We start from the raw sequence: 24645 nt of genomic DNA, 5'->3' as shown, positions 1-24645 counted from the left end.
CCAACATTCTTCTCTTCGTTAGGATGCTACGAACATGGAAGTGTTGGGAATTGGCGATAAGGAATGTTTGTGGAATTGCACTTTGACTCGGAAATTACTGAACTAAGAAAATGTTGATTGGACTCTATCTTGACCGAAATGTTCTATTGTTTGCAGGATCTTTGTACGTAGATAGAAATATAAAATAGATACGACTTTTAAAATTATACAAGTGTCCTTATCTGTCTTAAAATGGATGACTTATCTCAGATCGCGAAGATGTGTTGAAATCGTTTGTAAGTTTGTGTACAGAAGCTATCAGAATGTAGATAGTGGTACATCAATGCATACAATATCTTCGTTCAATCAACTATTTACTTTACTGTATATCTTCGAGTAAGTTTCCATTGTTATTGTCATACGAGTCAGATGCGAAACGTTGGATTTTACAGGATTATTCTGAACTCTTGCTTGTTCAAGGAGAAAAAATTAGAATAAAGAATATTTTTAGTGAAATCTAGTTTATGAACTTAAGTTGTAGTTAAAGTAGTTCAAATGATAACTTGCAATCCACAATGATAACAGGTTTGATCGTGGAATGAAGCTGCGATAGTATAGTGATATAACGCTCACTTCTTCGGGAGCATAACTGCGAGTCCAATCATAAGTTATATATATTTTTGAGCTGAGAATTTTGCGCTGTAGAAGTTTGTAACGCTGTCACCTTTTACAAAATTCCAAATATCTCGGCCCTATATCAAGGACTTTAGTAATGCAAGGTGTATCATAATTATTCTTGAAATAGCCGCGCCACATCCTAAACCCAATGAAAAAGTTTTGCAACTGACAAGGGAACCTTCCGAAAATGATAGTTGCAGTGAAAGATGTGACCTATGCCAATTGAAAGAGCTGTAACAGAGGTGTTCATTCCCAAAAAAATAGCTGCCCATAGCAATAGGTTCAAGAAATATAAGGGGTGGAAGTTCGGGAAACAGCAAGGTTGGACAAGGGGGGAAAAGTGCAAATTCCTCAAAAATTAGGGGGCACGGCAAAGTACAATGCTGACAAGTGATGTATAGAAAGAGGCTTGCCACAATAGGGAACAAATGAAGGCCACCAGTGGGTTAACAGTGTTGCCAACTGCAATGAAAAGTACATGTTTTGCAAAGAGCACTATATGAAGTGAGTGCAATATTCAGTGTCAATCTGTCATGTAGAACATAAGATATGACGTGTATAATCAGTGGTACAATCTAACAAAAGAGAATAAAAATAAACAGAAGTACGAAAAATACGAAAAAAAAAGACGAAGTTGGTCATAATGCGCCACATTTGATCACGAGCTGTGCATATTAGAATGAACAAAACAAGAAAGCACCAACTATGCAGGAAACCGACGTACCTAGAGTCGAAAAGAAAAACGAGTTCCAAAGTTGGCAACACTGGCCATGAAAATCCAGACAATTCTAACATAGTTAGGCCACTCGCTTCACAAAAAGAAAATTCCGGCAACAGGCATTAGCCTTCGCATCATTTGTACATGCTCGTCCACATTGTACGTGCAATTGTTCGATGAGACAATCGTCCAAACAGAAGATACATTTAGCAGTGAGCACAGCGGAATACTACCAATCCGTCACACATGGTAAAATGATCGCCAGTGAATGTCTCGAAACAGTACTCTAGAGGTGTCGGAACCTTTGGTGGTCTTTCTATCACATATCCACACCTGTAGAAAGCAAACATAATCAAAGGCTTGATCTGCTGTGTGTTGCTGTCTGCAGTACTATCACCGCCTATATGATATATCCAGAGTGTCCCACATAACTCTGCGACTGAAATAGTTTCAAAGCGAAAATAATGTGACACATCCAGTTGTGCAAGAATGTACCCATGTCAGCGGGCGACAAACTTCTGTGAGACGCAAGTGCCCCCAAGTCCCCCATCAGAGGGTCCCATGGGCCAACTTCAAAATTTCAAATAGCACCATCGGTCGAGTTATATTTCTTTCGATAAATCTTGGAATATGCAACAACGCATATCAGTAATATTTACTACATGGGATTTCAAAATGGCCACCAAAAATATCTGCACGGTGACAAGAACAGCGTGCACTTTCGGCTGCCATTTTGAAACCCGTGCTTCATATAGCAAATGTTTCTTATAGGCGGTGTTGTATCTATCCAGAGAAATATCATCCGCCCTTGTTCCCATTTGAAATGTTGCGGTTGACCCCTCGAGCCTTATGATGGGGGCCCTGGGCGACATGCTTCTTACAAAGTTTTCTTGGCCCTCGACATGAGTACATTCGTGTGCAATTGGATTTGAAACATCTCTTTTCGCTTCGCAGCAATTTGAGATCACAATGTTCGATGCCATGTTAAGACACAACATATATTTGTGGTGGCCATTTTGAAAAAACATGCTTCATATAGCAAATGTTTCCTATAGGTGTTGTTACACATTCCATGATCTATCGAGAGAGGTACCACTCGGTCCCTGTTGCCATTTGAAAGTTTGAAGTTCGTTCCTGGGGCCCTATGATGCGGATCCTGGGGGCACTTGCTTCTCACAGACTTTTATCAAACACTGACATTGGTACATTCCTGCACAACTGGATCCGTCACATTTTTGTTCGTTTCGCAAATCTTTCAGGTCACAAAGTTTGGTGGAACACCCTGTATATTCCCACATACGACGCAACCATGACATAATGTTCACTACTTCTATTATCGGTTGTTGGCTCAACCCACCCATTTCATGTTCCCCGACTTGACATTGCCTCAATCACTCTAGCATTGATGCATTCCGAGTGATGCCTGTTGTCGGAATTTTCCTTTTGTGAAGCGAGTGGCCTAACTATATTAAAATTATCTGGATGTTCATGGCCAGTGTTGCCAACTTTGGAACTCGTTTTTCTTTTCGACTCTAAATACGTCGGTTTCCTGCATAGTCGATGCTTCTTGTTTTGTTCATTCTAATATGCACAGCTCGTGATCAAATGTGGCGCATTATGGCCAACTCTGTCTTTTCCGTATTTTTCGTACTTCTGTTTTTTATATTTTCTTTTGTTAGATTGTACCACTGATTATACACGTCATATCTTATGTTCTACATGACAGATTGACACTGAATATTGCACTCACTTCATATAGTGCTCTTTGCAAAGCATGTACTTTTCGCTGCAGTTGGCAACACTGTTAACCCACTGGTGGCCTTCATTTGTTCCCTATTGTGGCAAGCCTCTTTCTATACATCACTTGTCACCATTGTATTTTGCCGTGCCCCCCTTTTTTTCGGAATTTGCACTTTTCCCCCTTGTCCAACCTTGCTGTTTCCCGAACTTCCACCCCTTATATTTCTTGAACCTATTGCTATGGGCAGCTATTTTTTGGGGAATGAACACCTCTGTTACAGCTCTTTCAATTGACATAGGTCACATCTTTCACTGCAACTATCATTTTCGGAAGGTTCCCTTGTGAGATCCCATTACTAAAACTTTTTCCTGATGTTCTCTCATCAGCAGGAGCCATGATATTTTTAAAAGCAGCTAAACGAATGGGGTACTTCATTCAGTTTTGCAGATGTTTTGTAATGGTGCCCTAGAAAATCCAGGGCGCCAGCAGCACGTAATATTACCTAAGTAAGAGACAGGTAATCAATTGGGATCGAACTCTTGGTCGTCCGTGATTAAGGCGTGTATAGCCGTGAGAGGTCTCTCGAAGTGTGCAAAGTGTTGGATGAAAATATAAAATACAATCTTCTTTGTTCCTGTTAACAAAAGATAAATGCGTGCAGAATATTACACAAAGGATTCCAAGCGATTAAAAATCATCTATAAGGGAAATAGGGATGGATTTATGCTAGTGTCTCTGAATGAGGAAAATTAATGAATTATATCTCCTATGGAAGTGAATACCGTATTAATTTATTAGAATATATCGGCTCCTAATTGCTGAAGGTGCGTTTACAAGCGATGCAAAAATGATTCCTAGCGAAGGAACAAAACTTTTAATTCATAATGAGGATATTAGAAAAATACTACGAGAAGTAAGTAACAAAGACGTTCATTTTGCATCGAGCCGCTATCCTTAATATTGCTCGTGGGCTTGCGTTCGTTATATTATCTTTAGTAGGACTTGCCATCCCTCGGATCGCAACTTTGGACATTTTTGGTCAGGCCAGGAGATAGGTTTCGTACACACCGAACAGTTTATAAATGAGATTAAAGAAAAAAAAGATAGAGAAAAAGATTTGGAGTCTGTCATCAAACAACAGAAATTGAAAGAAACTTCAATGAATTGAAGAGTCATACCACCGCAAAGAAAATCAAAATCTGTAGTTCATTGATTTATTATTTGATCTTGGCTAGTGATTTCCAAACCCTGGCATAACTTGAATCATTCGTTGGGATTTCAGCGCCGACTCATTTAACAATGGTATTGCTATTATAAAGTAGTTAAAAAGAATTTGAAGCAGTCGTACATTAACTTTATATACAGGTTACGAAATACCCCATATATATATATTATTTACAGCATTTGTAGGATGCGCAGTTCATTTTTCACTCCCTTCTGTGCCATTAGTAGTTATATACATACAGCATGCACGAATCCATATTCGAGTCTGCTAAACGAGCACGGCAATACTTCTCTGTGCTTTTCTGTTTCAATGGCAAATGTCGCATGCAGTAAATGACATAAAAACACGACGGCGTAAATCTCTTGCATAAAAGCGGCCAAGGTAAAATTGATTTACTTTTGATAAGGTGTATTTTGCTTGAAATGAAGTTCATGCGCAACAGTACAACTAGCCATGTGTCCTGCGCAACAATACATCTTACCATGTATCCATATTTAATTTATTCATAATCGAATACTTCGTAAAGAAATAAGCGGATAGGAGCTAAGAAAATGACCTACAATTAATTTACTGTTAATTTTTTATGCTTTTCCTTCTTCCCTTCCCTGTAAGTTTTCACTTACATTCGTATTGTGACACGAATAGTTGTAATCTACGGATTATAATTTATTTTTGACTAGAATATCATCGTCATTATTATTCAGTGACATAACTAGAGTAGGACAAATGGGACTTGTGCCCCGGGCGCCGAATTGGAAGGGCGCAAAATTAGGCAAATTTTTCGGAGAGCGTTTTGGTTTGGTTGGTCAGGGGGGCGCTAAGGCGAGTTCTTGCCCGGGCGACTAGCGTATTTCCGTTGCTGTTATTATCAGGTATTTTCCATCATAACAAGTTACTTCCCTCAGTTGACTAAATTTAGCTGCCATTTATTAGGATCATTATAAGTGAACTTTACACGATTGTAATGTTAGTATGTCCGTGATTGTCCATCTATCCGATCGTTACTTCACACGATAAGTTGAACGAAAGCTAATTTTTGTAGTGTGTTTTTATTGTTTCTTTTTATTTTTTCTTTTCTTTTCTTTGCAATAGATAACTAGAGCGATTATCTTGGCTGAGTTTGTTAAAGGACATTCCATGTGAAATCAACCAACGAAATGACAAAATCTGACCTGACGATCTTAGATTTTTGTAAAAATTGATGCACAGCTTTATTATAACGGGAGATGAAAAAGTCCCAAATATTACCTCTGTCCTCCTGAAAGTGTCCCCCATACAGGGTGTTCAAAAATGTCAAAAGAAAGGGCATTTTTTCAGTTACAGTGATTATTGAAAATTGTCACAAAATGGTTAATATGTGCACTAGAGACATGAAACAAACGCCATTAGAAAGCTTAAAGATTGCTCTACAAGTTGTATTATATTAAAAAGAAAAACCTGTCAAATAAAAAATAACACCGAAAATTCAAATTCAAATTTGAATTTTGAATTTCGAATAGAAATATCCCTCTGAATTTGTTTAAAATTGTTCAGATCGTAGTCTCGTATGTGTACTAAAACACCACAAAGTTTCGTTTTGGGCACTCAGTGGGGTCCGATTCAAAATTCAACATAAACCAAGCATTGCACGACATTGATCATGTAAATATCTGGGTTCAGATCGATAACCATTTGTCTGTAACTATTTACTTGCAGCATCAAAGGAATTTATATTCAGTTTCATTTTTTTGTTTATGTATTCATTTGAATTTACACAATTATCCACCCTTCGAGTTATTTAGAGAGATATCACGCTTCTGAACAGTACTCAGTACAGGTCATTATTCTTGTTAGTCAGTATGGATGTTTCTAAATTTATATTGGCTACATTGATATATGTTATTTGCATTCATTTGTTTCAGGATTGCTGTTACAGAACTTATTATGAAAGGGAGGAATATATTTCCCTCCCTTTCACAATATTTGCGTTAAATACGTTGTGAAACACAGTGACACTGTTTACAATCACATCATACACTTTCAGCACAAACAATTAGTCAATAAATTCCTTTTCCTATTTCAATTATGCACTTTCACATGTCTTTGACAGCAGTCCTGAAACAAATGAATGAAAATAACAGGTATCAATGTAGCCAATATAAATTTAGAAACATCCACACTGACTAACAAGAATAATGACTTGTATTGAGTACTGTTCGGAAGCGTAATACCTCTCTAAATAACTCGAAAGGTGGATAATTGTGTAAATTCAAATGAATACATCAAGAAACAAATGGAATTGAATATAAATTCCTTTGATGCTGCAAGTAAATAGTTACAGACAAATGGTTATCGATCTGAACCCAAATATTCACATGGTAAATATCGCACAATGTTTGGTTTATGTTGAATTTTGAATCGGATCCCATTGAGTTCCCAAAACGAAACTTTGTGGTGTTTTGGCACACATATGAGGCTAGAATCTGAACAATTTTGAACAAATTCAGAGGGACATTTGGGACATTTCTATGCAAAATTCAAAATTCAAATTTGAATTTGAATTTTCGAAGTGTTATTTTTTATTTGACAGTTTTTTTTAAATATAATACAACTTGTAGAGCAATCTTTAAGCTTTCAAATGGTGTTTGTTTCATGTCTCTAGTGCACATATTAACCATTTTATGACAATTTTTAATAATCACTGTAACTGAAAAATGCCCTTTCTTTTGACATTTTTGAACACCCTGTATGGGGACACTTTCAGGAGGAGAGAGGTAATATTTGGGATTTTTTCACCTCCCATTGTAATAAAGCTGTGCACCAATTTTTACAAAAATCTGAGATGGTCAAGTCTGATGACTTGTTGTTTTGACATGGAATGTCCCTTAACGTAGTCAATCCTTTAATATCTTCACAGATAAAGGTGACTTGAACGCACTACAGTAGGAAGTTGAAAATCCGAACTAATTGGTACAACAGGTAGTTTGGATTTTCAAATTGTTCGGATTTTCGAAAATGACCAAGAAAATGCCATTTAGGCTTAATTATACTGTACAGTATGCTCTTTTATCGATACAGTGGTTATACAGTACATACAGTAATTACAATACCGTACGTAAGGCTACTTATATATAATGTTTCGGAAGATCCTGATCGTACACTAAATTACACTGTTCTTGTAACTCACACTTAAAACTTAACATGTATAGGCCTAAGGGAAAATAAAAATAAAATATGTATGACAAACAATTACATATGAATGAGCTTTTCTAAAAAACAACGCCGACGGACAACCCTATTGTTTGTTTATCGCAAGCGTTAGGACAAAATGTAAAATGCAATTCCTGAAAACAATGAAAAAGAAACTTTGAAATTATCATGATAAAACTTTTACTTACATGCACCCGGCAACACTGCTACTACCATGCAATGAGTTATCAGCTCTACAGCAGATGCTGGTAGTGTCCTCTGTTTTGATTCACACACTAGTTCACACGTTTCACCATGTTGGCAGCAACTTTTCGAAGAGTAGAAGTGTTAATATTCTCAATGGCATTGCGAATGTTCGTTTCCAGGTCTTGTGTAGTTTGAGAATTGCTCTTGTATACCTTTTGCTTTAAGTAGCCCCATAGAAATTAATAGCAGTGTTGCCGGGTGCATATAAGTAAAACTTTTATCATGGTAATTTCAAAGTTTCTTTTTCATTGTTTTCAGGAACTGCATAATGTAGATAGATCCTTAACACACCTTTTGATGCACTGAAACATCAGCAATAGTGCCAATTCAGAGTGTTAATTTATGAAAACTACGATTTCCGTAGTTCCTCCTTACAGACGCCTCAACCGATTAGTTATCGATGGAAATGAAAAATTCTTTTTTTCTGCTCCAGTTTCCAAGCTACTCTAACTAAACAAACTGAAAATTAACGACAGAACATCCATGCGTATGAATTCTGAGTCAATTTACATGTTTTGCAAAAAAAAAAAAAAAACCTTCGGCTACATCTGGCAACAGTGTGTGGTCCCTAGTGTATTTCAATCGTTGCTTCCTAGTTATATATATATATTCTCCGTTTCTGTCAGTAAATTTGCAAAGAAAACACCAATCCTATATAAACTCTCAAGGTGAAGTGTGATTGCGTGATTATTTGATTAATGTGAAATTTTTCAGTGCAGTAACCTCGTCTCTAGAAGAATACTTGTTGATTTGCGTATGTGTAAACAGGGATTTGTGACTCTTAAATGTCGATTTGAGAAAAGACATGCATCATCAACACAAATATAAGGGGAAAAAAATATTGTATGGTTTTATAAAGACTTCATGCATGAATTTAATATTAAATCAGGGTGATGGATTATGCTGTTGTAAAGATAGGGCTAAAAGCAGAATCTTTATGTTCAAAAGTCTAAATTTTGGGAAATCGCCAATAGCTAAATGGTTCCGACGAAAGAACAAATCTTAGAAAATATTGGAGGTTTCAAGGTTTAGGTGAATCAGACATCTGTTTTAATGAACAATAATGTTAATTCAATCCACGCTAATTCTGTTGGAAGTGCGAAAAAGTTACCAAATTATGTCATATATTCTTTTGACGACGAATTAGGTGCCAGAAACAGAAACATACGAACTTTGTTGTTTAGGCTGTATGCTAGTGTTCCAGCCTATTTCGTTCTAGCTTTCAGATCAGAAATTATATTTTCCCAAGTAAATTTGACAGGGCTCATTTCTGCTTTTAAAATATGTGAAAATTTAGTATTCTGAGTTTCATGAAAAATGGAGTATACAAGATTTGAAATAAAAAATGTGCTAGTTTCAATAATAAGCATTTGTAAACTTTCGACTATTTTCGTTCAGTTCAGACAGTTTACATTTTTTTTTTTCAGAAATGAAGTGAAATGAAGGGATATTATCTGTTTCATGTGTCTTTGTTTTATTTACTTTCAGTGGTAGCGGGAAGCGAAGGAATGCCGTCAACACTTCATGAATATCATTCTTTACTACAGGATCTTCAACGAAATCAGAGCTCAGTATTTAAGCAGCTAGCCGATCTTACATCACAACTTAGTAATTTTAGCGAAGAGGTGAGTATTTACACACATACAGTACACACTATCGTTAATTTATTTCTTCGTTAACGTAGTTCTTAAAATTATGTAAAACATATAGATGGTGATCAGAAAAATGGAAACACCTGAACGAAATTGCAACTTATCAGATTAATATGGTGTCGGGCCACCTTTCGCCTTCAGAACAGCCTTGATGCGACGTGGGATGGAGGCATAGAGGTCGTGAATGGTAGCAAGTGGAATTTTACACCATTCCTCGTGCAGGGCATCGGCCAGTTCTGTGAGAGAGGATGGAGGTGGAAATCGTCGCCGGAGTCGTGTTTTCAAGACGGACCACAGATGTTCAATTATGTTGAGATCTGGGGATTGGACGGGCCAGGGGAAGTGTTGAACTTCATCCCAATGTTCCTCAAACCACGCTGCAACAACGCCAGCTGTGTAAATGGGTGCATTATCATCCTGGAAGATGGCGTCATTGTCCGGGAACAACATCCGGACCATAGGATGCAAGTGGCCTCCTAAAATTGCGACATAATCGTTGGCAGTGATTCGTCCGCTAAGTGTGACCACAGGACCCAATGAAAACCATGATATGGCGGCCCACAGCATCACCGAGCTGCCGCCATGTTTCACAATTGGGCGGAGACATTGCAGATCATAAGCTTCTTTGGGCGTTCTCCACACATAAACACGGCCCGTGGTTGGGAATAGGGTGAAGGATCACTCATCCGACCATATCACACGTTTCCAGTCCTCAACGATCCAAGTTACATGGTCGCGGCACCATTTGCGGCGTGCGAAAGCGTTATGGTCCCTGATGAGCGGTTTGGCCCGTGCAACACGACCCCGTAAGTTCATGTCATGTAATTCGCGGCGGACTGTGATTGTCGAAACAGGATGGGGGAGGTGCTGATTGAGTTCCTCCGTCACTTGCTCCGCAGTGGCACGACGGTTCTGCGTGACAATGCGTTTTAATACCCGGCGTGACCTGTCACTCATGATTTTCTTCCGCCCACTGTTCCGCTTCCCCGATGTGTTTTTCCTGTGTGTTGTGTAGGCCGTCATCACCTTCGACACTGTCCCACGCGACACACCTAACATAGTAGGCACTGCCGTCACACTCACTCCACATAACCGCGCACCAACAATTTGCCCTCTTTGAAAATCTGAGAGGTCTCCCATTTTACACTACCTCCGTCTGCTGCAGCCACTGGACACTGCTGTTCCACTGCGCCTGACGTAGTATGGAGACCGACCTAACACATCACCATCAGCGGTCCGGCGCTGCGGGCGCCACGACACCACTGCCAACCCATACATCTGGCGTGTTGCCAACTACAGGTGTTTCCATTTTTCTGATCACCATCTGTAGTTTCGAATATAAATTTATACAGGGTGTTTCAAAACAACACCGACAACGTTTGGGAGGTGATTCCCGACACCAAAGTAAGACAAAAAGTATAGACCAACCTGGGTGTACAAATGCTTTCTTTCGGAGTTATAGGCTGCCTAAAACATTAAAAATAAACTTTAAGGACCCATAGATCCAAAACGATGGGAACTATTGTAGTCGGGTCAAGATTTAGCTTAGGAAGTAATATGTGCCCTATCCAAAGGTACATGTTTCAGAATCCTAAGGTACTCACACAACAATTTTTATAGAGGGAATTTGGCTACGGATATTTAATTTGAAGTACTCATAAAAATTGTTGCGTGAGTACCTTAGGATTCTGAAACATGTATTTTTGGATTGGACAAAATCATGTGGACGGCTTCTACTTACCATTCGTATTTTTCTTTCAGATGGCACGTTCTTGTCGCATTCTTGCGTGCATTTTCTTTATTTCTTTTTGATTAATGACAAGGACATTATATATCGTGCAAATTCAAACGAACATACCCATTCTGATTCAAACTTGGTGTGTTGGTAGTCCTTGACCTGCTATATAAGATTGCAAAATATTACGGTGTGCAGCAGACGTTTGGTTCCCGAAAAATTCTGGGCCATCGAATTTAAAAAGTTTTGACATATATACATACACGAGGGAGGTTCAATAATTATTGTCCCCGGCATATTTAAAATGCTTGAGCTGAGATGGCTGATGGGGGATATTGTAGCCTAATGTCTTAGATTCCTATATGCTAAATTTCAGAACCGTAGCTGCTATATTAATATTCTTTTTTGTCGTTTCAGGGGTGAAAGGTGGCAACTAGCTTGAAAAATGGAGAAAACCGAACAACGAGCTGTCATCATGTTTATCCAGAAAAGGGGGTTAAGCCCAAAGGAGATTCATGAGGACATGATCAGTGTGTTGGGTGATGGGGCTCCTTCCTACCAGATGGTAAAGAACTGGTGCCGCGACTTCCGTTGCGGCAGGGAAAGCTGTCAACAGGCCCCTGGTGCTGGTCCTCCAACAACAGCATGCACCCCAGAAAACATTGGTTCTGTGCATGATACGATTATAGCAGACAGACGAATCACGGTGCAACAGTTAGCAGACATCATGCACATCTCTGTAGGCTCAGTGGAAACCATTGTGCATGAACATTTGGGATTCAGAAAGGTGTCAGCGCGATGGGTACCCAAAATGTTATCTCGTGAACATCAGAAAGACAGAGTTCGATGTTCAAGGGCTGGTTTGGAGGTGTTGGGGGCAGACCTGAAACAGTTCTGTGATAGATTTGTGACAGTGGATGAGACGTGGCTCCACCACTATGATCCCGAGTCCAAACGACATAGCATGGAGTGGCGGCACAGCAGTTCAGGGTGCAAGGATCAGCATGCAAGGTTATAGCCACAATTTTTTGGGATGCGAAGGGTGTGCTCCTTATTGACTACCTGGAGGTTGGACATACTATCACGGGGGCCTATTATACAGCCCTAATCCCTAAGTTACGCGAAGCAATCAAGGAAAAACGGCGCGGGATGTTGCAGCGAACAGTTCTGTTTCACCAAGATAATGCTCCGGCCCACAAAAGCCATCTTACTGGTGCCGCAATCCATGCTGCTGGTTTTGATGTGTTGGAACATCCTCCCTACTCACCCGGCCTTGCCCCTAGTTACTTTCATTTGTTCCCAAAGTTAAAGGAACACCTCAAGGGAAAGAAGTTTCACTCAAATGCAGCTGTTATTGAAGCTGTGGAGGAATGGCTCACGGCTCAGCCAGAGACTTTCTTTGAAGCTGGCATAGTGGCTTTACAGCATAGGTGGAAGAAGTGCATTACTATGAAAGGAAACTTTTTGGAAAAATAATAATACTTATAGGTCAGGGACAATAATTATTTAACCAACCTCGTATATATATATATATATATATATATATATATATATATATATATATATATATATATAGGGTGTTTCAAAACAACATCGACAACGTTTGAGAGGTGATTCCTGACACCAAGATAAGACGAAAAGTATAGACCAACAGACCAACCTGGGTGCACAAATGCTTCCTTTCGGAGTTATAGGCTGCCGAAAACATGAAAAAATGAATTTTAAAGGTCTATAGCTCTCAGACAGTGAGACCTACCGTAGTCGGGTCAAGACTTTACTTAGGAACTAGTATATGTGCTATCCAAAAATACATGTTTCAGAATCCTAAGATACTCACGAAACAATTTTTATAGAGGGAGTTTGGCTAGGGGCATATAATTTGAAGTATTCACCAACTACCTCTATAAAATTGTTGCGGAAGTATGGCAGGATTCTGAAATATGGATTTTTGGATAGGGCACATACTAATGCCAAAGTGAAGTATTGACCCGGCTGCGATAGGTCTCTTAGCTTTAGAGCTATGGACCTTTAAAATTCATTTTTTCATGTTTTTCGCAGCCTATAACTCCGAAAGGAAACGCTTGTGCACCCAGGTGGGTCTATACTTTTGTCTTATCTTGGTGTCAGGAATTACCTCCCAAACGTTGATGTTATTTTGAAACACCCTGTATATATTTAAGACTACGCGATCGGTAAAACTCATCCAAGCTTGACCGATCTTGTCATGTTAACAAGCTTAGTAAGCACAACCAGTACTACGGTATTCAGCATTTTGATCCTGAATTATGGGCCATAGAAATTAGAATTCATGTTTAGTAAAGTTTTCAGGGGAAAATTTGCTATTTTGAACAAAAAATATATGGAGTAAATCTCTTGTTAAACGTTAATTTGAGTGAAGAAAGTAATGAGATGATTGATTACCAATGTTGTAATTGGAGTGTGTATTTCTAATGAAGGTCTTAGGAAATCAACGAGGACTGAATGTTTTTCTCAATAGGAAATCGTAGTACTATAATACGATGTTTCGTGCCATGATGTCGTACTATAATTTATAAGATTATTGTAGGTATCTGACGGATACTGTCTAATGTTAAGACAGTATATAGTGTTGTAAGGAAAATATCGGCTATTAAAAACAGTGGTGTCAATAAGATGAAACACAACTCCGACGAATACTGGAAACTGTTAAAGATGGCAGTGACCACTACGGAATTACAACTGTTTCTATATAACGCACTAACCAGCCAGTTTCAGTGGAGTTTCTCAACTGGAAAACGTATCTAGTTCACTTTATAAAACTTTCGGGAAATCATGTTTGTTTTACCATCTTAATTTCTGCATCTGAAAGATAAGCAAAACAAGTCTTGTAAAATGTAAAATAAATATCTGAACACATTAAATGGGATAAATTAGATAACATTAGATGTTAAGAAATCATAAGCAATGAAAAAAAAAGAAACATTCCCCCAAAAAAGTGGGCAAGAGACGTTTTGAATTCAGAGATTCAGTTTAAACAATGCATTAACAAAATATTTATTGCAGAGTTGCATGGTGTAATCTTGTGTAACTCAACCCAGATTAACATAAAGGGCGAAGGCAATAATAGTAGTACACGCCCAAAGCTTAGGGTACTGATCAAAAGAAAATATATAAAAGATTAGCTATATCAAACTCCGTGGAATATGTTTACAAATACCCACTGAAACGTACAATTCAATCTAGACTTTTTTACTTGTAGTGTTGTGGATGTTAGTAATGTAATTAGATAGTCTTATATTAGTTTCTGTTATCACATTGAAAGAAAAGATAACTGGTACCATGGTCATTTAATGGCACAGACATTTTTGCAAGAGATTACATCTTTCAAGACAGTAATTCCAAACAAGTATGAGAACAAAATTACACACTATTCATAAGCCAATGCTTTCTTTTACAGTAGAAAGAAAGGGCATTACTATCAAAATCTCTCACTAACCTAGAAGATTTTCTGCATGAAGAACGCGTTAATCTTCTTCTAATCATCATCTAGTATTTGTAACCGTCCATTTCGAAGAGAATTAAAACTATATTTTTAATGCCAAGAGCAGTCCAGTACCCTGTTAAGCAAATAATTCCTTCATTTAATGGTTGTTACTTAACTGGTATAACCAGTGTATATTAAGTAACATGATCTGGACAAAAGAATAAATTTTGCACCAGAGGCAATCGTTCTACCACTGAGCCACCGTACCCTTGTTATGTTAATTCAAATTAACATTAATTAATACAGACATTCAGCAGTTAGTTTAAGAATATTTTACCGCTAATCAGATTACCAGTCTGCTTAAAATGTATGTATTTTTTTACAGTTAACAGGTGTAAGATCTGGACTTCAAGGTGTTCAAGAAAGATTAAAGGCATCTCCTGAACTAGTCAATATACCGCAAGATCTCAAGGCTCTCCAAGATTCTGTAGCAGCATTTGGCAGCAAAATTACAGATCTATCAGCAACTGTTAATAGTCTTAAAAAGTTAGAAGAAATATCGAAGTCCCTAATACAAAATGTAACTAGTATTAAGGTAAGTTTTTGTCTCAGCAGGTAGTAGAATATTGTTGAGAAATCGAGTGGGAGATGATCTATCATGTAACAAGGCATGTTTTCGCTTTATATATATATATATATATATATATATATATATATATATATATATATATATATATATATATATATATAGTTGTATGAATTTAAATGGTAACTGTCGCCGATCATTAGAAAGTGAATATGGGAGAACTATAAAATAAAGTAAATAGGCGCGCGTCATTTTGTTATAAAATTACATGTCGAACGCATTTTATCTGATCCCAAACGGTTATCGTCGAATATACACGGCGAAAGAAGCATTCTTATTAACCAAATTAGAAAGACCTCAATGATTTATTCCACTACGCCAGATTTTCTTGATCGCCTCCGTGACGAAGTCGGAAGAACACGCGCGTAGTAATCATAAGATTGGTGGTTTGTGCCCACCCCGGGGTACTTTTTTTTTAATAGTGTTTTTTAGATTCACCTTGAAGTAAACAAATCACGGATATAGGCGATTTAACATATTTTGGGGAAATAATTTTGTGATTGATTGGCGTTTCGTCACATCTCTGCCGCTGGTGGTATAATTTTCAAAACGGAAGTGGAGTCACCGCGGATCATTGCTGCAAGGGCGCCAGTTTTTGGCGAGATGTTGCTAGTTGCCCATCGGTGGTCCACCGACGCTTACGGCATGGGGTAATTACTTGTTCTTGGTATGTCAGGAGGGTATCAAAATGGCTCTCAGACAGATAAGCTCATAAGTGCAAAACTCGCACTTTTTTTCAATTTTTCACTTTTTAAACAATTTTTACTTTTAGGCGTTTTTTGTTTGATACCATCTTTAAGTTAGAACAATTTATGAATTGTCTGGCGCCACTACCCCTCGCTGTTTATTGCAATATTCAGTGTTATCAGTTTTACTTAGAAGCTGTTATTCGGCCTTATAGCCGGGCTATTTTGGTTACAGCTCATATTGTAACTTTTAAATTAATTTACATACTGGAACAATTCTAGTGATACAGTCGACATGGTTTTATAGCTGCGACTATAATACTTAATACCCGTTGGTAATATCAAAGATATTCTAGGGAGAACTGGAAATTCTGATTTATTTAGACGTCTTATGTTATTTAAATACATAATAGGTCATGACATACGTAAAGGTTAATGAAGGTCGATAGATCGATTAATAAAATTTTAATGCTGGTAAACTGTCAAGAGTGTAAAGCCGTTTGCAATTCACTTCATTGTACCTAGGTAAGAAATAAAATTAAATATTGTGCGTGTATATTTTAAAAACAAACCTTTATTTTATTTTCTGAAGAATTTCACTTGTTTGTTTGTATTTTTCAGGAGACGGTTAACAAGTTGGTGAACGTGTCACAGCAACCGACCATTGTAACAGAGCAAAGTAATGCGGAAAGAGAAACATTGAGAGCAGGGCTAAGTCAACTTTCAGATGCTTTAGCAAGAACAAATGAAACTCTTGGTAAAAAGTTGCAATGGGCTAAGGATGACTTGAGTAAACATCATGTAAGTAATGTATTAACTTATATGACTGTTATTTATTTAACATGTGCTGTCTTGCTGTTTTTAAGGCTAATTTTAGAAAATATGCATTTTTATTCATGTATTGTCTACTAGGATTTACTATTACAAACTAAAATCTAATGTCTAATAGCTTCCGTAGAACAATCGGAGGTAACCACTGGTTATATTTTTTTTTCAGTTTTATCGTTCAGCTAAGACATGGTTTCTCAATTTGGGGGTCCGCAAAGATAAGCAGAAGAGATAAATAAAATTAGAATCTAATACCGGAAAATATTTTTGAATTTTGTTTTGATAGGCATATTTTTATTTTTATATATACTGTTGAGAACAAACAAAAAATAGGTTTACTAAACATTTTCAACAGGTGCAGAGTTGTTTAAGATCAATTTAAATGAAAGGACGTACGGTATGAAACTAATGAGAACTACATATTGAAATACCAGAAAAATACAAATGCAACAAAACCTGCATACTGAAATACAATTAAAATTCAAAGCTAATGAGATACCTGAGCATGGTGTGATTTCACTAATGTGGCAATGTCCTGTTCAATCTTCGTGACGCACATTATCAAGTTATTTAAAATATTAAATAACTGTCATAAGAACTGTCGAGGTTTTTTAATCAAAATTGGGGAATCACTTTATTTTTTATCATATGACCTAAAATTAAGCGTTATGAAGTTTTAAAATTTTCAAACGGCTTCCACTTTGAAATAGTATGACGGATCGGATTCGATGTTTTGTAATATGAATGAACTGACCAAATTTGGTTTTAATCGATTCGCTTTAGTTAGTAGTTACTGTATCTACTATATGCAAAAAATGGATTCTGTTATTGTAGAAATAGACGAATATCATGAGATCTCCGCAATAGGTATATTAAAAATTCCACACAAGCTTATTACAAACCAGAAATTATAATGGGGTCCCTGACAATAGAATGTGATAAAATATGGGTCGTAATAGGAATTAAGTTGAGAACTACTGACCTAAGGTCTATGAAATATACGTTGATTTTTAAATTAATTGAATTCGTTTATTCAGTCAGTCTCCTTCAGATTTCTGCTTGTCCCCGTAATGCCGGTGAGTCGATTTGCTCATCCAAGCGCCCTGAAGTTGTTATGAGCGAACTTGCAAAGTAACATCAGTGTTTCAACTTCTGTAATTTCTCACAATATACCGAGTAGTTTGAGTGCAGCGGACTGCTCATGTAAAACGCAAATTGCCAATCCCGAGTTCATTCCACCCATCTGGAGAATTTGTAGATATATATATATATATTTTTCTCGTAGAAGGCGGAAATAGTATTAAATATTTAATATGTTGAAAAACACTAAGGGGTTACTCAAGGAAGTTTAACGTTAATTGACATATTCAGTTTATCGTGCCAATGAGCGTGATAGACCACAGGTTTGGAGATACCCCAAATTACTGCAGATATATATATATATATATATATATATATATATATATATATATATATATATATACAGTGAAACCTGTCTATGTTGGCCACCAACATTTCCATCGGAAAGTGGCCAACTTACAGAAAATAAGTGTGATTTGTGTATTTTTAGAGTAGGATTTCTAGTATTACTTGATTGTAAAATTTTAATAAGCAGTGGCACGACAGCTACTTATAAATAATGTATATAGAGTAATCATAAAAATATACAGTACTAGAAAATATTACTATAGTATGCAAGAGCGCCGATTTCTCTGTAAATTTGGGGGCATTCAGATGCAGAAGGTATATATGTGAAGATTTTAAGACAAATTGCACTCAAATTATACCAAATATTGTATACTCGTAAATAAAATAGGGGTCACATGAGCTTTGGGGGGCCCGGACCCCCTCGGTCCCCCCAGGATCGGCACTCTGTATGGTATGTTTAATATATATGCATACCTTACTCTTCCTGAAAACTAGTCTGGTACATTGGATTATTCGGATTGAAAACACAATAACACAAACAACCATGAAATAGAAGTGTATGTACGCAGTTTATTGAAATTGCTATTATAGCACACTGAGTTATTCAGATTGAGAGAAATTCATATGCAATTTATATTACTTCTTTTCAGTTGTTACTGAATGGTGGTTCATTCTAGACATATTTGCTTTATTCTTTTTGGCAGATATGCACATTCTAATATTGTAGTTAACTACCTCTTGTTAATGAGCTAGAAGTGTTTCCCTCAGAGCAAAAGATGTTTTGAGAAAATCTTGAGGGAATTCATATTTCAAAACCTCCGCTACCTTTTGACATCCAGTTAGGTGCCAACAAATGACAATTGAGCTTTAACCTTGAGAATTTTCCGGAATTACTAGAGCTTCCCACTGATGAAAGGAGCCGGTATAGCTAATGGTTTTACCAAAACAGACAGGGTAAACAAATACGCACAACCATTTCCTGAATTCCTGTACGTGCTTTTTCTTATTCACATCTTCCTTCACCACCCTTTTATGAGGTTAGTGTTCTGGCCATTGACCTCCAAGAACAAATCGTGCAAATTGATGCTTCTTTGTGTCCAGTCACAAATACAGAACATCTGCCTCTCATATGGGAATTCGAAAGAGTTAAGAAAAATAACAAAACTGTATTTTTCGTGGCCAAGATACGCAGGTAAATTTATCATTATCATCATAGGGTAAACATTGCTTCAGTGTGGCCAACTTCCAAGATAGACAGGTGGCCAACTTAGAGAGGTGGCCAAGTTGACAGGTTTCACTGTGTGTATATATATATATATAAATGATGTTAACAAAAGTAACTTATTATTATTATTTAACTTTTGCAATATTATTCGTCCTGCTTAATTAGTTTTCACCCAACATGCGCCCTTAAGAACATTGCGTCCCTAGACTCGGGTCTAATGATAACTCGGCCCTGCTTGTCCAAATTCAGTGAATTTCTTTTCTTTATGATTTATAAGATTAAATGTGAGTGTCATGGTATTACATAAATAGATATATAGGGACTAAAATTAACGAATATCTAACGGATACTGGGATGGAGGCAAAGCTCTTAGAATTTTATAAATATCTGTGTATTTGTAAATACAAAATTAATTAATTAGTATTTTTATAAAACGACGTCTTCCATAGAAAGAAGCGTGTAATAATCGTTTTATACAAGAACCAGAAATTTTTCACTGAATTTGGACAAGGGAAACTTAGTTAAAAAATATAATTTTTTAATTAACAATTTTATTAAAAAATACATTGTTTTCTATACCTAAATTCAGCACCATAGTTTTCTTCCGGAAGTTGGTCTTCTTAGTTAACATTGTTATAGACTTCCCTAGGAAATACAGAATATTACGTTAGGTAATATTTGGCAGCAGTTGTTTTGGTTCAACCGGTAGACATATACTACACAATATATATATATATAAATTTTTAAATGTTATATATAGTGAGAATGTATGTTATTTTTAATAATTTCCTCGTTACGCCTCTTATCTTAATTGGTTTGCTCAGATGATTCCTATCAGTATACTCACTGTAAATATTTGATTTTAATCCTGCCAGCAAATCAGGCGTGGATGAGTTTTTGTCCTTTTTTAATGTTTCAACAGTTTTTTTACTAAATATAATTCGTCCATTGAGATCCGTCTAGGAACTGTCTCGAGCAACAAGAGAATATTTAGGTTCTCGATATTAATTGCCGGAAAATCGACTTTTCAGGCAATTAACCCTAAGTTTATGAATATGGAGACAAATCAGGCTTTAGGTTTCAATCTTATCAGTTTATGTGAAATTTGATGATCTTTTGCAGATGTGACGCTATATGAGATGTGGAACTAGTTTAACGTTGTATGTACCCACGTGAGCATCTATCTCAAACTGAACCTTGACTTTATATCAATTTATGTGAAATTTGATGATCTTTTGCAGATGTGACGCTATATGAGATGTGGAACTAGTTTAACGTTGTATGTACCCACGTGAGCATCTATCTCAAACTGAACCTTGACTTTATATCAATTTGCGGTTTATTAGCTCTCAGTTTGGAGTGTCTTAGAGGGCTGGAGAGTACATAGATACCCTGAATAACTCAGGAAGGCTTCTTTCTAGTAAATTCCTCCCTTCACTGAAGTTTTTTTACCGAGCACTAGTAAAGTCCTTTAATTCCAAACCTAACAAATGATGCAGTTTTCATCTCTTTTAAGTTTCTTAATATGTACAGACCTGCACGCCCTCTCTCTTTGTGTGACCATAAAACGCTTTATCTTTTTCTGTCTGAGAGACGTACTTATGTATATTTTTAACGGATTACAAATAAATAAAAGTGTAAGGGGGTTTGAACTCACAAACAGCAATAGTAGTGGCAGGCTATTTGAGTGAGGGCTGTAGATTTTCTTCAGTCAAAATGGTAAAGACATTATTTTTACGTACATATGGTATAGGTAACATTGCTTATATTTCACTTAGCTGACTGCGTAATATATTGTTGAAATGTTCACATTTATGTATCTAAAGTTTACTGCTAATAGACATTTATGTTTTATCTTTGCAGAAATTAATAGAAAGCTTACAAGATATGACACAGAATGTGAGTGCGCGAATAACTACGTTAGAGGATGGGCGCGCGAAACTTACAGCGCAATTAGCAATTCTTGGAAATCTTAGCCAATTGTCTGAAAAGGTATTTACAATTGTTTGAAAGAGTTTTTACTAACTCAGGTTTTATTTGTGACTTCGTTTACAGCGGTATGTTATTAATTAAAAATCTTGGAATTTTTATCCGTTGGTAAAGTGTAGAAGTCAGTCAAATAAGTAACAACATTAAATTATGTATTTGTATACTAAAATCGTATAGATCCACCAATACCGAAAGATAAAATGAGTGTTTCAATGCTTTGATAATAAATATACTGTAGCAGGTTTTGAGCTGTGCCAGCTATTTTTAGTACACCACAAGAATTTTCGTAATGGGTAAGGTAGACAAGGAATTTTAGGAAAATCGATCTAACAAATTAGAAGGAAGTAGAGACTTGGTATATTTGGTTAGTAGCTCATACTAATGAAAATAGTAAAAGTCCTCTAGAATCCAACTTGTGCTCCGGCCGCCATTTCCGAAGATGGCGGCCAATTTTTTTTTTTTTTTAATTACTTGAAAACCGTTACATATATTTTTTATATGTAACATTTTTCTGTAGAATGAAAAATAAAAAAGTTACACCAGATGAAGATCACCAATTTTGAATGTTAGTGAGGCTGTGCAAAATTCAAATAGATTTCTCTAGTAGAATTATTTATTTATTCACAAAGTTTCATACAGCACTATACCTATTAACTGAAACTATACAACATAAAGTCAAAAAGAGAAACAACAACAAAAATAAAAAATAAAATACAGAAAAAAATTCAACTCTCAGTGTACATAATTCTCATCAATTGAGTTTTAAAGTTTCTTTCAAAAGTACAAATGTTACATCCTGTTGACGTTGTATTATAATCTTGCGCTAGCCTGTGAAACGAGGACCGCTTTACAATCGATAACGTAGGTGTCTCATAAGTTAGCAAGTTGAGAGAGCGAGTTCACCGCTGAGGAACACGGAAGTTAATCTGCGGTAGTAAAAATTCAGAATCAATTTTGCCATTGATGATCTGACGCAAGTAAAGTAAATCAGCTCTACGGCGTCGTTTGTCAGGAGAACGTAAGTTCATTAAAGACATTAGTTCTTGTTTCGAGTAATTACGTAACATGGAAATTCTAAATCTAACTATGACAAGAAAAAAGTTTAATACAGACTCAATGCGAGATAGATTAGTAGGTACTGCCATGTTCCATACAGGTGAACAATATTCAGTGATGGGAGAAATAAAAGCTTTATAAAACATTGTAAGAGCAGGAAGACTTTGTATTTCCGGAAATCTATAGAGTAGGCCAAGTATGAGATCCAACTGATATGATCCGCAAAGGAAGGGGCCGCGGTGGCTCAGTGGTAGAGCGTTCACCTCTGGTGCTTGGGGTCCCGGGTTCGATCCCAGCCCCCGCCAAGTGAACTTTGTGGTGAACAAACACCGTGTGCGTGGGTTTTCTCGGGGTTCTCCCGTTTCCTCCCACTTTCGTCATTCCACCATTTCATTCATTACTCATCATCACCGTCTCCTTTAGCCTAACCGGCATACCCGTGGGACGTAAAACTCAAAGATTCATTTCATGATCCGCAAAGGAGAATTTTTCATCAAAGATAATACCTAAATCTTTTTCAGATGAAACTGCGTTTGATAGGTACACTCATGTCCAAAATTATTGTCGCATGCCTATAAATGTGTTGTTGTAGGAATATAATTTGATAACGAATTCGCCCGGTATTTCTTATAATGTTAGTATGTGTATAATCGGCAAAGACATGTGTGTGGCAAATTTCATGTGAAAAGAGCAGTAAATAAGAACAATAAAACGAAAATAAAATTTTCTTGTCCATTTAGCAACGTTTGTTTTACTCATTCTAATTTTCGTATTTATAATTCTTTTTCTATGAAATTTTCCACAAATATAAATTTCCCGATTATACACGTAGTATCAGTATTAAAAGTACCCTGCAAAATCATTAACTATTATATTCTTACAAGAAGACAGTTATAGATATGGATAATAATTCTGAACATGAATGTACATTGTTAACATTATAAGAACATTCTTTTTTAAGGAAACAGAGATTCTAGTACATTTATATTGATTTAGAGACAGATTCCAGGTGAGCCAATTACATAACATATTTAAGTCAGTTTGCAGTGAAGAAGCATCGTCTACAGTGTTAATGACTCTGAAGAGTTTACAGTCATCAGCGAAAAGCAATATATTTAATGAAGAGGTCGAGAATATGCTAGGTAAATCATCCATATACAATAAAAACAAAAGTGGACCCAGCACGCTTCTTTGAGGCACTCCGGACGTGACAGGACTAATTGGAGACACGGATCCAGGCAGAGTGACACGTTGTTCTCTCCGTGAGAGATAACAATCTAGGAAAGAGAGGAGCGTACCATGAATGTTATATCTATTAGAGAGTTTGTAAAGAAGCAACTTAGTGCTTATGGTGTCAAATACCTTTGATATATCAAAATAAACTACATCTAGCTGGGAGTTAGCCGTGAATGTTTGCGCCGCAGGAGTGACTAGCACTGACAAATTTGTAAGACACGAGCGTTCAGGTAGGAAACCATGCTGAGAACTACTTAAAAAAGGTCTGACAAAGCCATACACACTATCTTTAACTTTTCTCACAAAGAATCAATACAGAAGAGAGAAGAGAAATAGGCCTATAAGACAAAACTTGTTTTCTATCTCCAGATTTGAAGATGGGTATAATATTAGCAGCCTTCCACATATTGGGAAAGATGCCTTCCGAGAAACATCTGTTGAATAACAACGATAAAGGATAGGCAAGTGAGTGCGCTGTGTTACAGAGAAAAATAGTACAGATATTGTCTGGACCAGAAGAACGGTGAGGAGATAGGTGAGGAAAATGTTGATTTCACTTCATCAGAGGAAGTGGTAATTGTAGTCAGTGAGTGTGAACACAGATTGAAGAGGGGGTGTCTCAAGCTTAGAAAAGCTATTGCAGAAGTACTTATTGAAAGCAGCAGATCTGTGCTTCCCATCGACACTATTTGAGTTGTAGTCCATTCTTTGCGGGATACAGGGTTGTTGCCTACGGAAATTTATGAGAGTCCAAAAACAATTTGGTTCAGAAGTGAATTGACATGATAGATTTTCCACATATTTCTTATATTTCGTGCGGAGAAGATATTTCAAATTTCCCTAGTGTTCGAAAAAGACCTATAGGTTTGTTCATTCGGAAACTGCTTCCACAACATCTAAGCGTGGTGTTTATTTCGAAGAACAA

At 36.7% G+C, this 24645-nt stretch overlaps 1 protein-coding gene across 2 annotated transcripts in view; it reads left to right on the top strand.

Moving 5' to 3' along the window:
• The window catches only part of LOC145673117 (uncharacterized), a 107480-nt gene that overhangs the window by 72041 nt on the left and 10794 nt on the right, over window positions 1–24645 (top strand). For both annotated transcript variants that reach the window (XM_081742501.1, XM_081742500.1), the window contains 4 exons: window positions 9265–9401; window positions 15012–15221; window positions 16580–16759; window positions 21303–21431. In XM_081742501.1, coding sequence (XP_081598627.1) covers window positions 9265–9401; window positions 15012–15221; window positions 16580–16759; window positions 21303–21431 — 656 coding nt within the window. The remainder of the gene's footprint in view (window positions 1–9264; window positions 9402–15011; window positions 15222–16579; window positions 16760–21302; window positions 21432–24645) is intronic.

The sequence above is a fragment of the Thermobia domestica genome, chromosome 16 (genome assembly GCF_964235325.1).
Source record: "Thermobia domestica chromosome 16, izTheDome1.hap1.1, whole genome shotgun sequence".
Taxonomy (NCBI): domain Eukaryota; kingdom Metazoa; phylum Arthropoda; class Insecta; order Zygentoma; family Lepismatidae; genus Thermobia; species Thermobia domestica.
The sequence above is the reverse complement of the archived record's forward strand: the minus strand, read 5'-3'. Positions and strand labels throughout refer to the sequence as shown.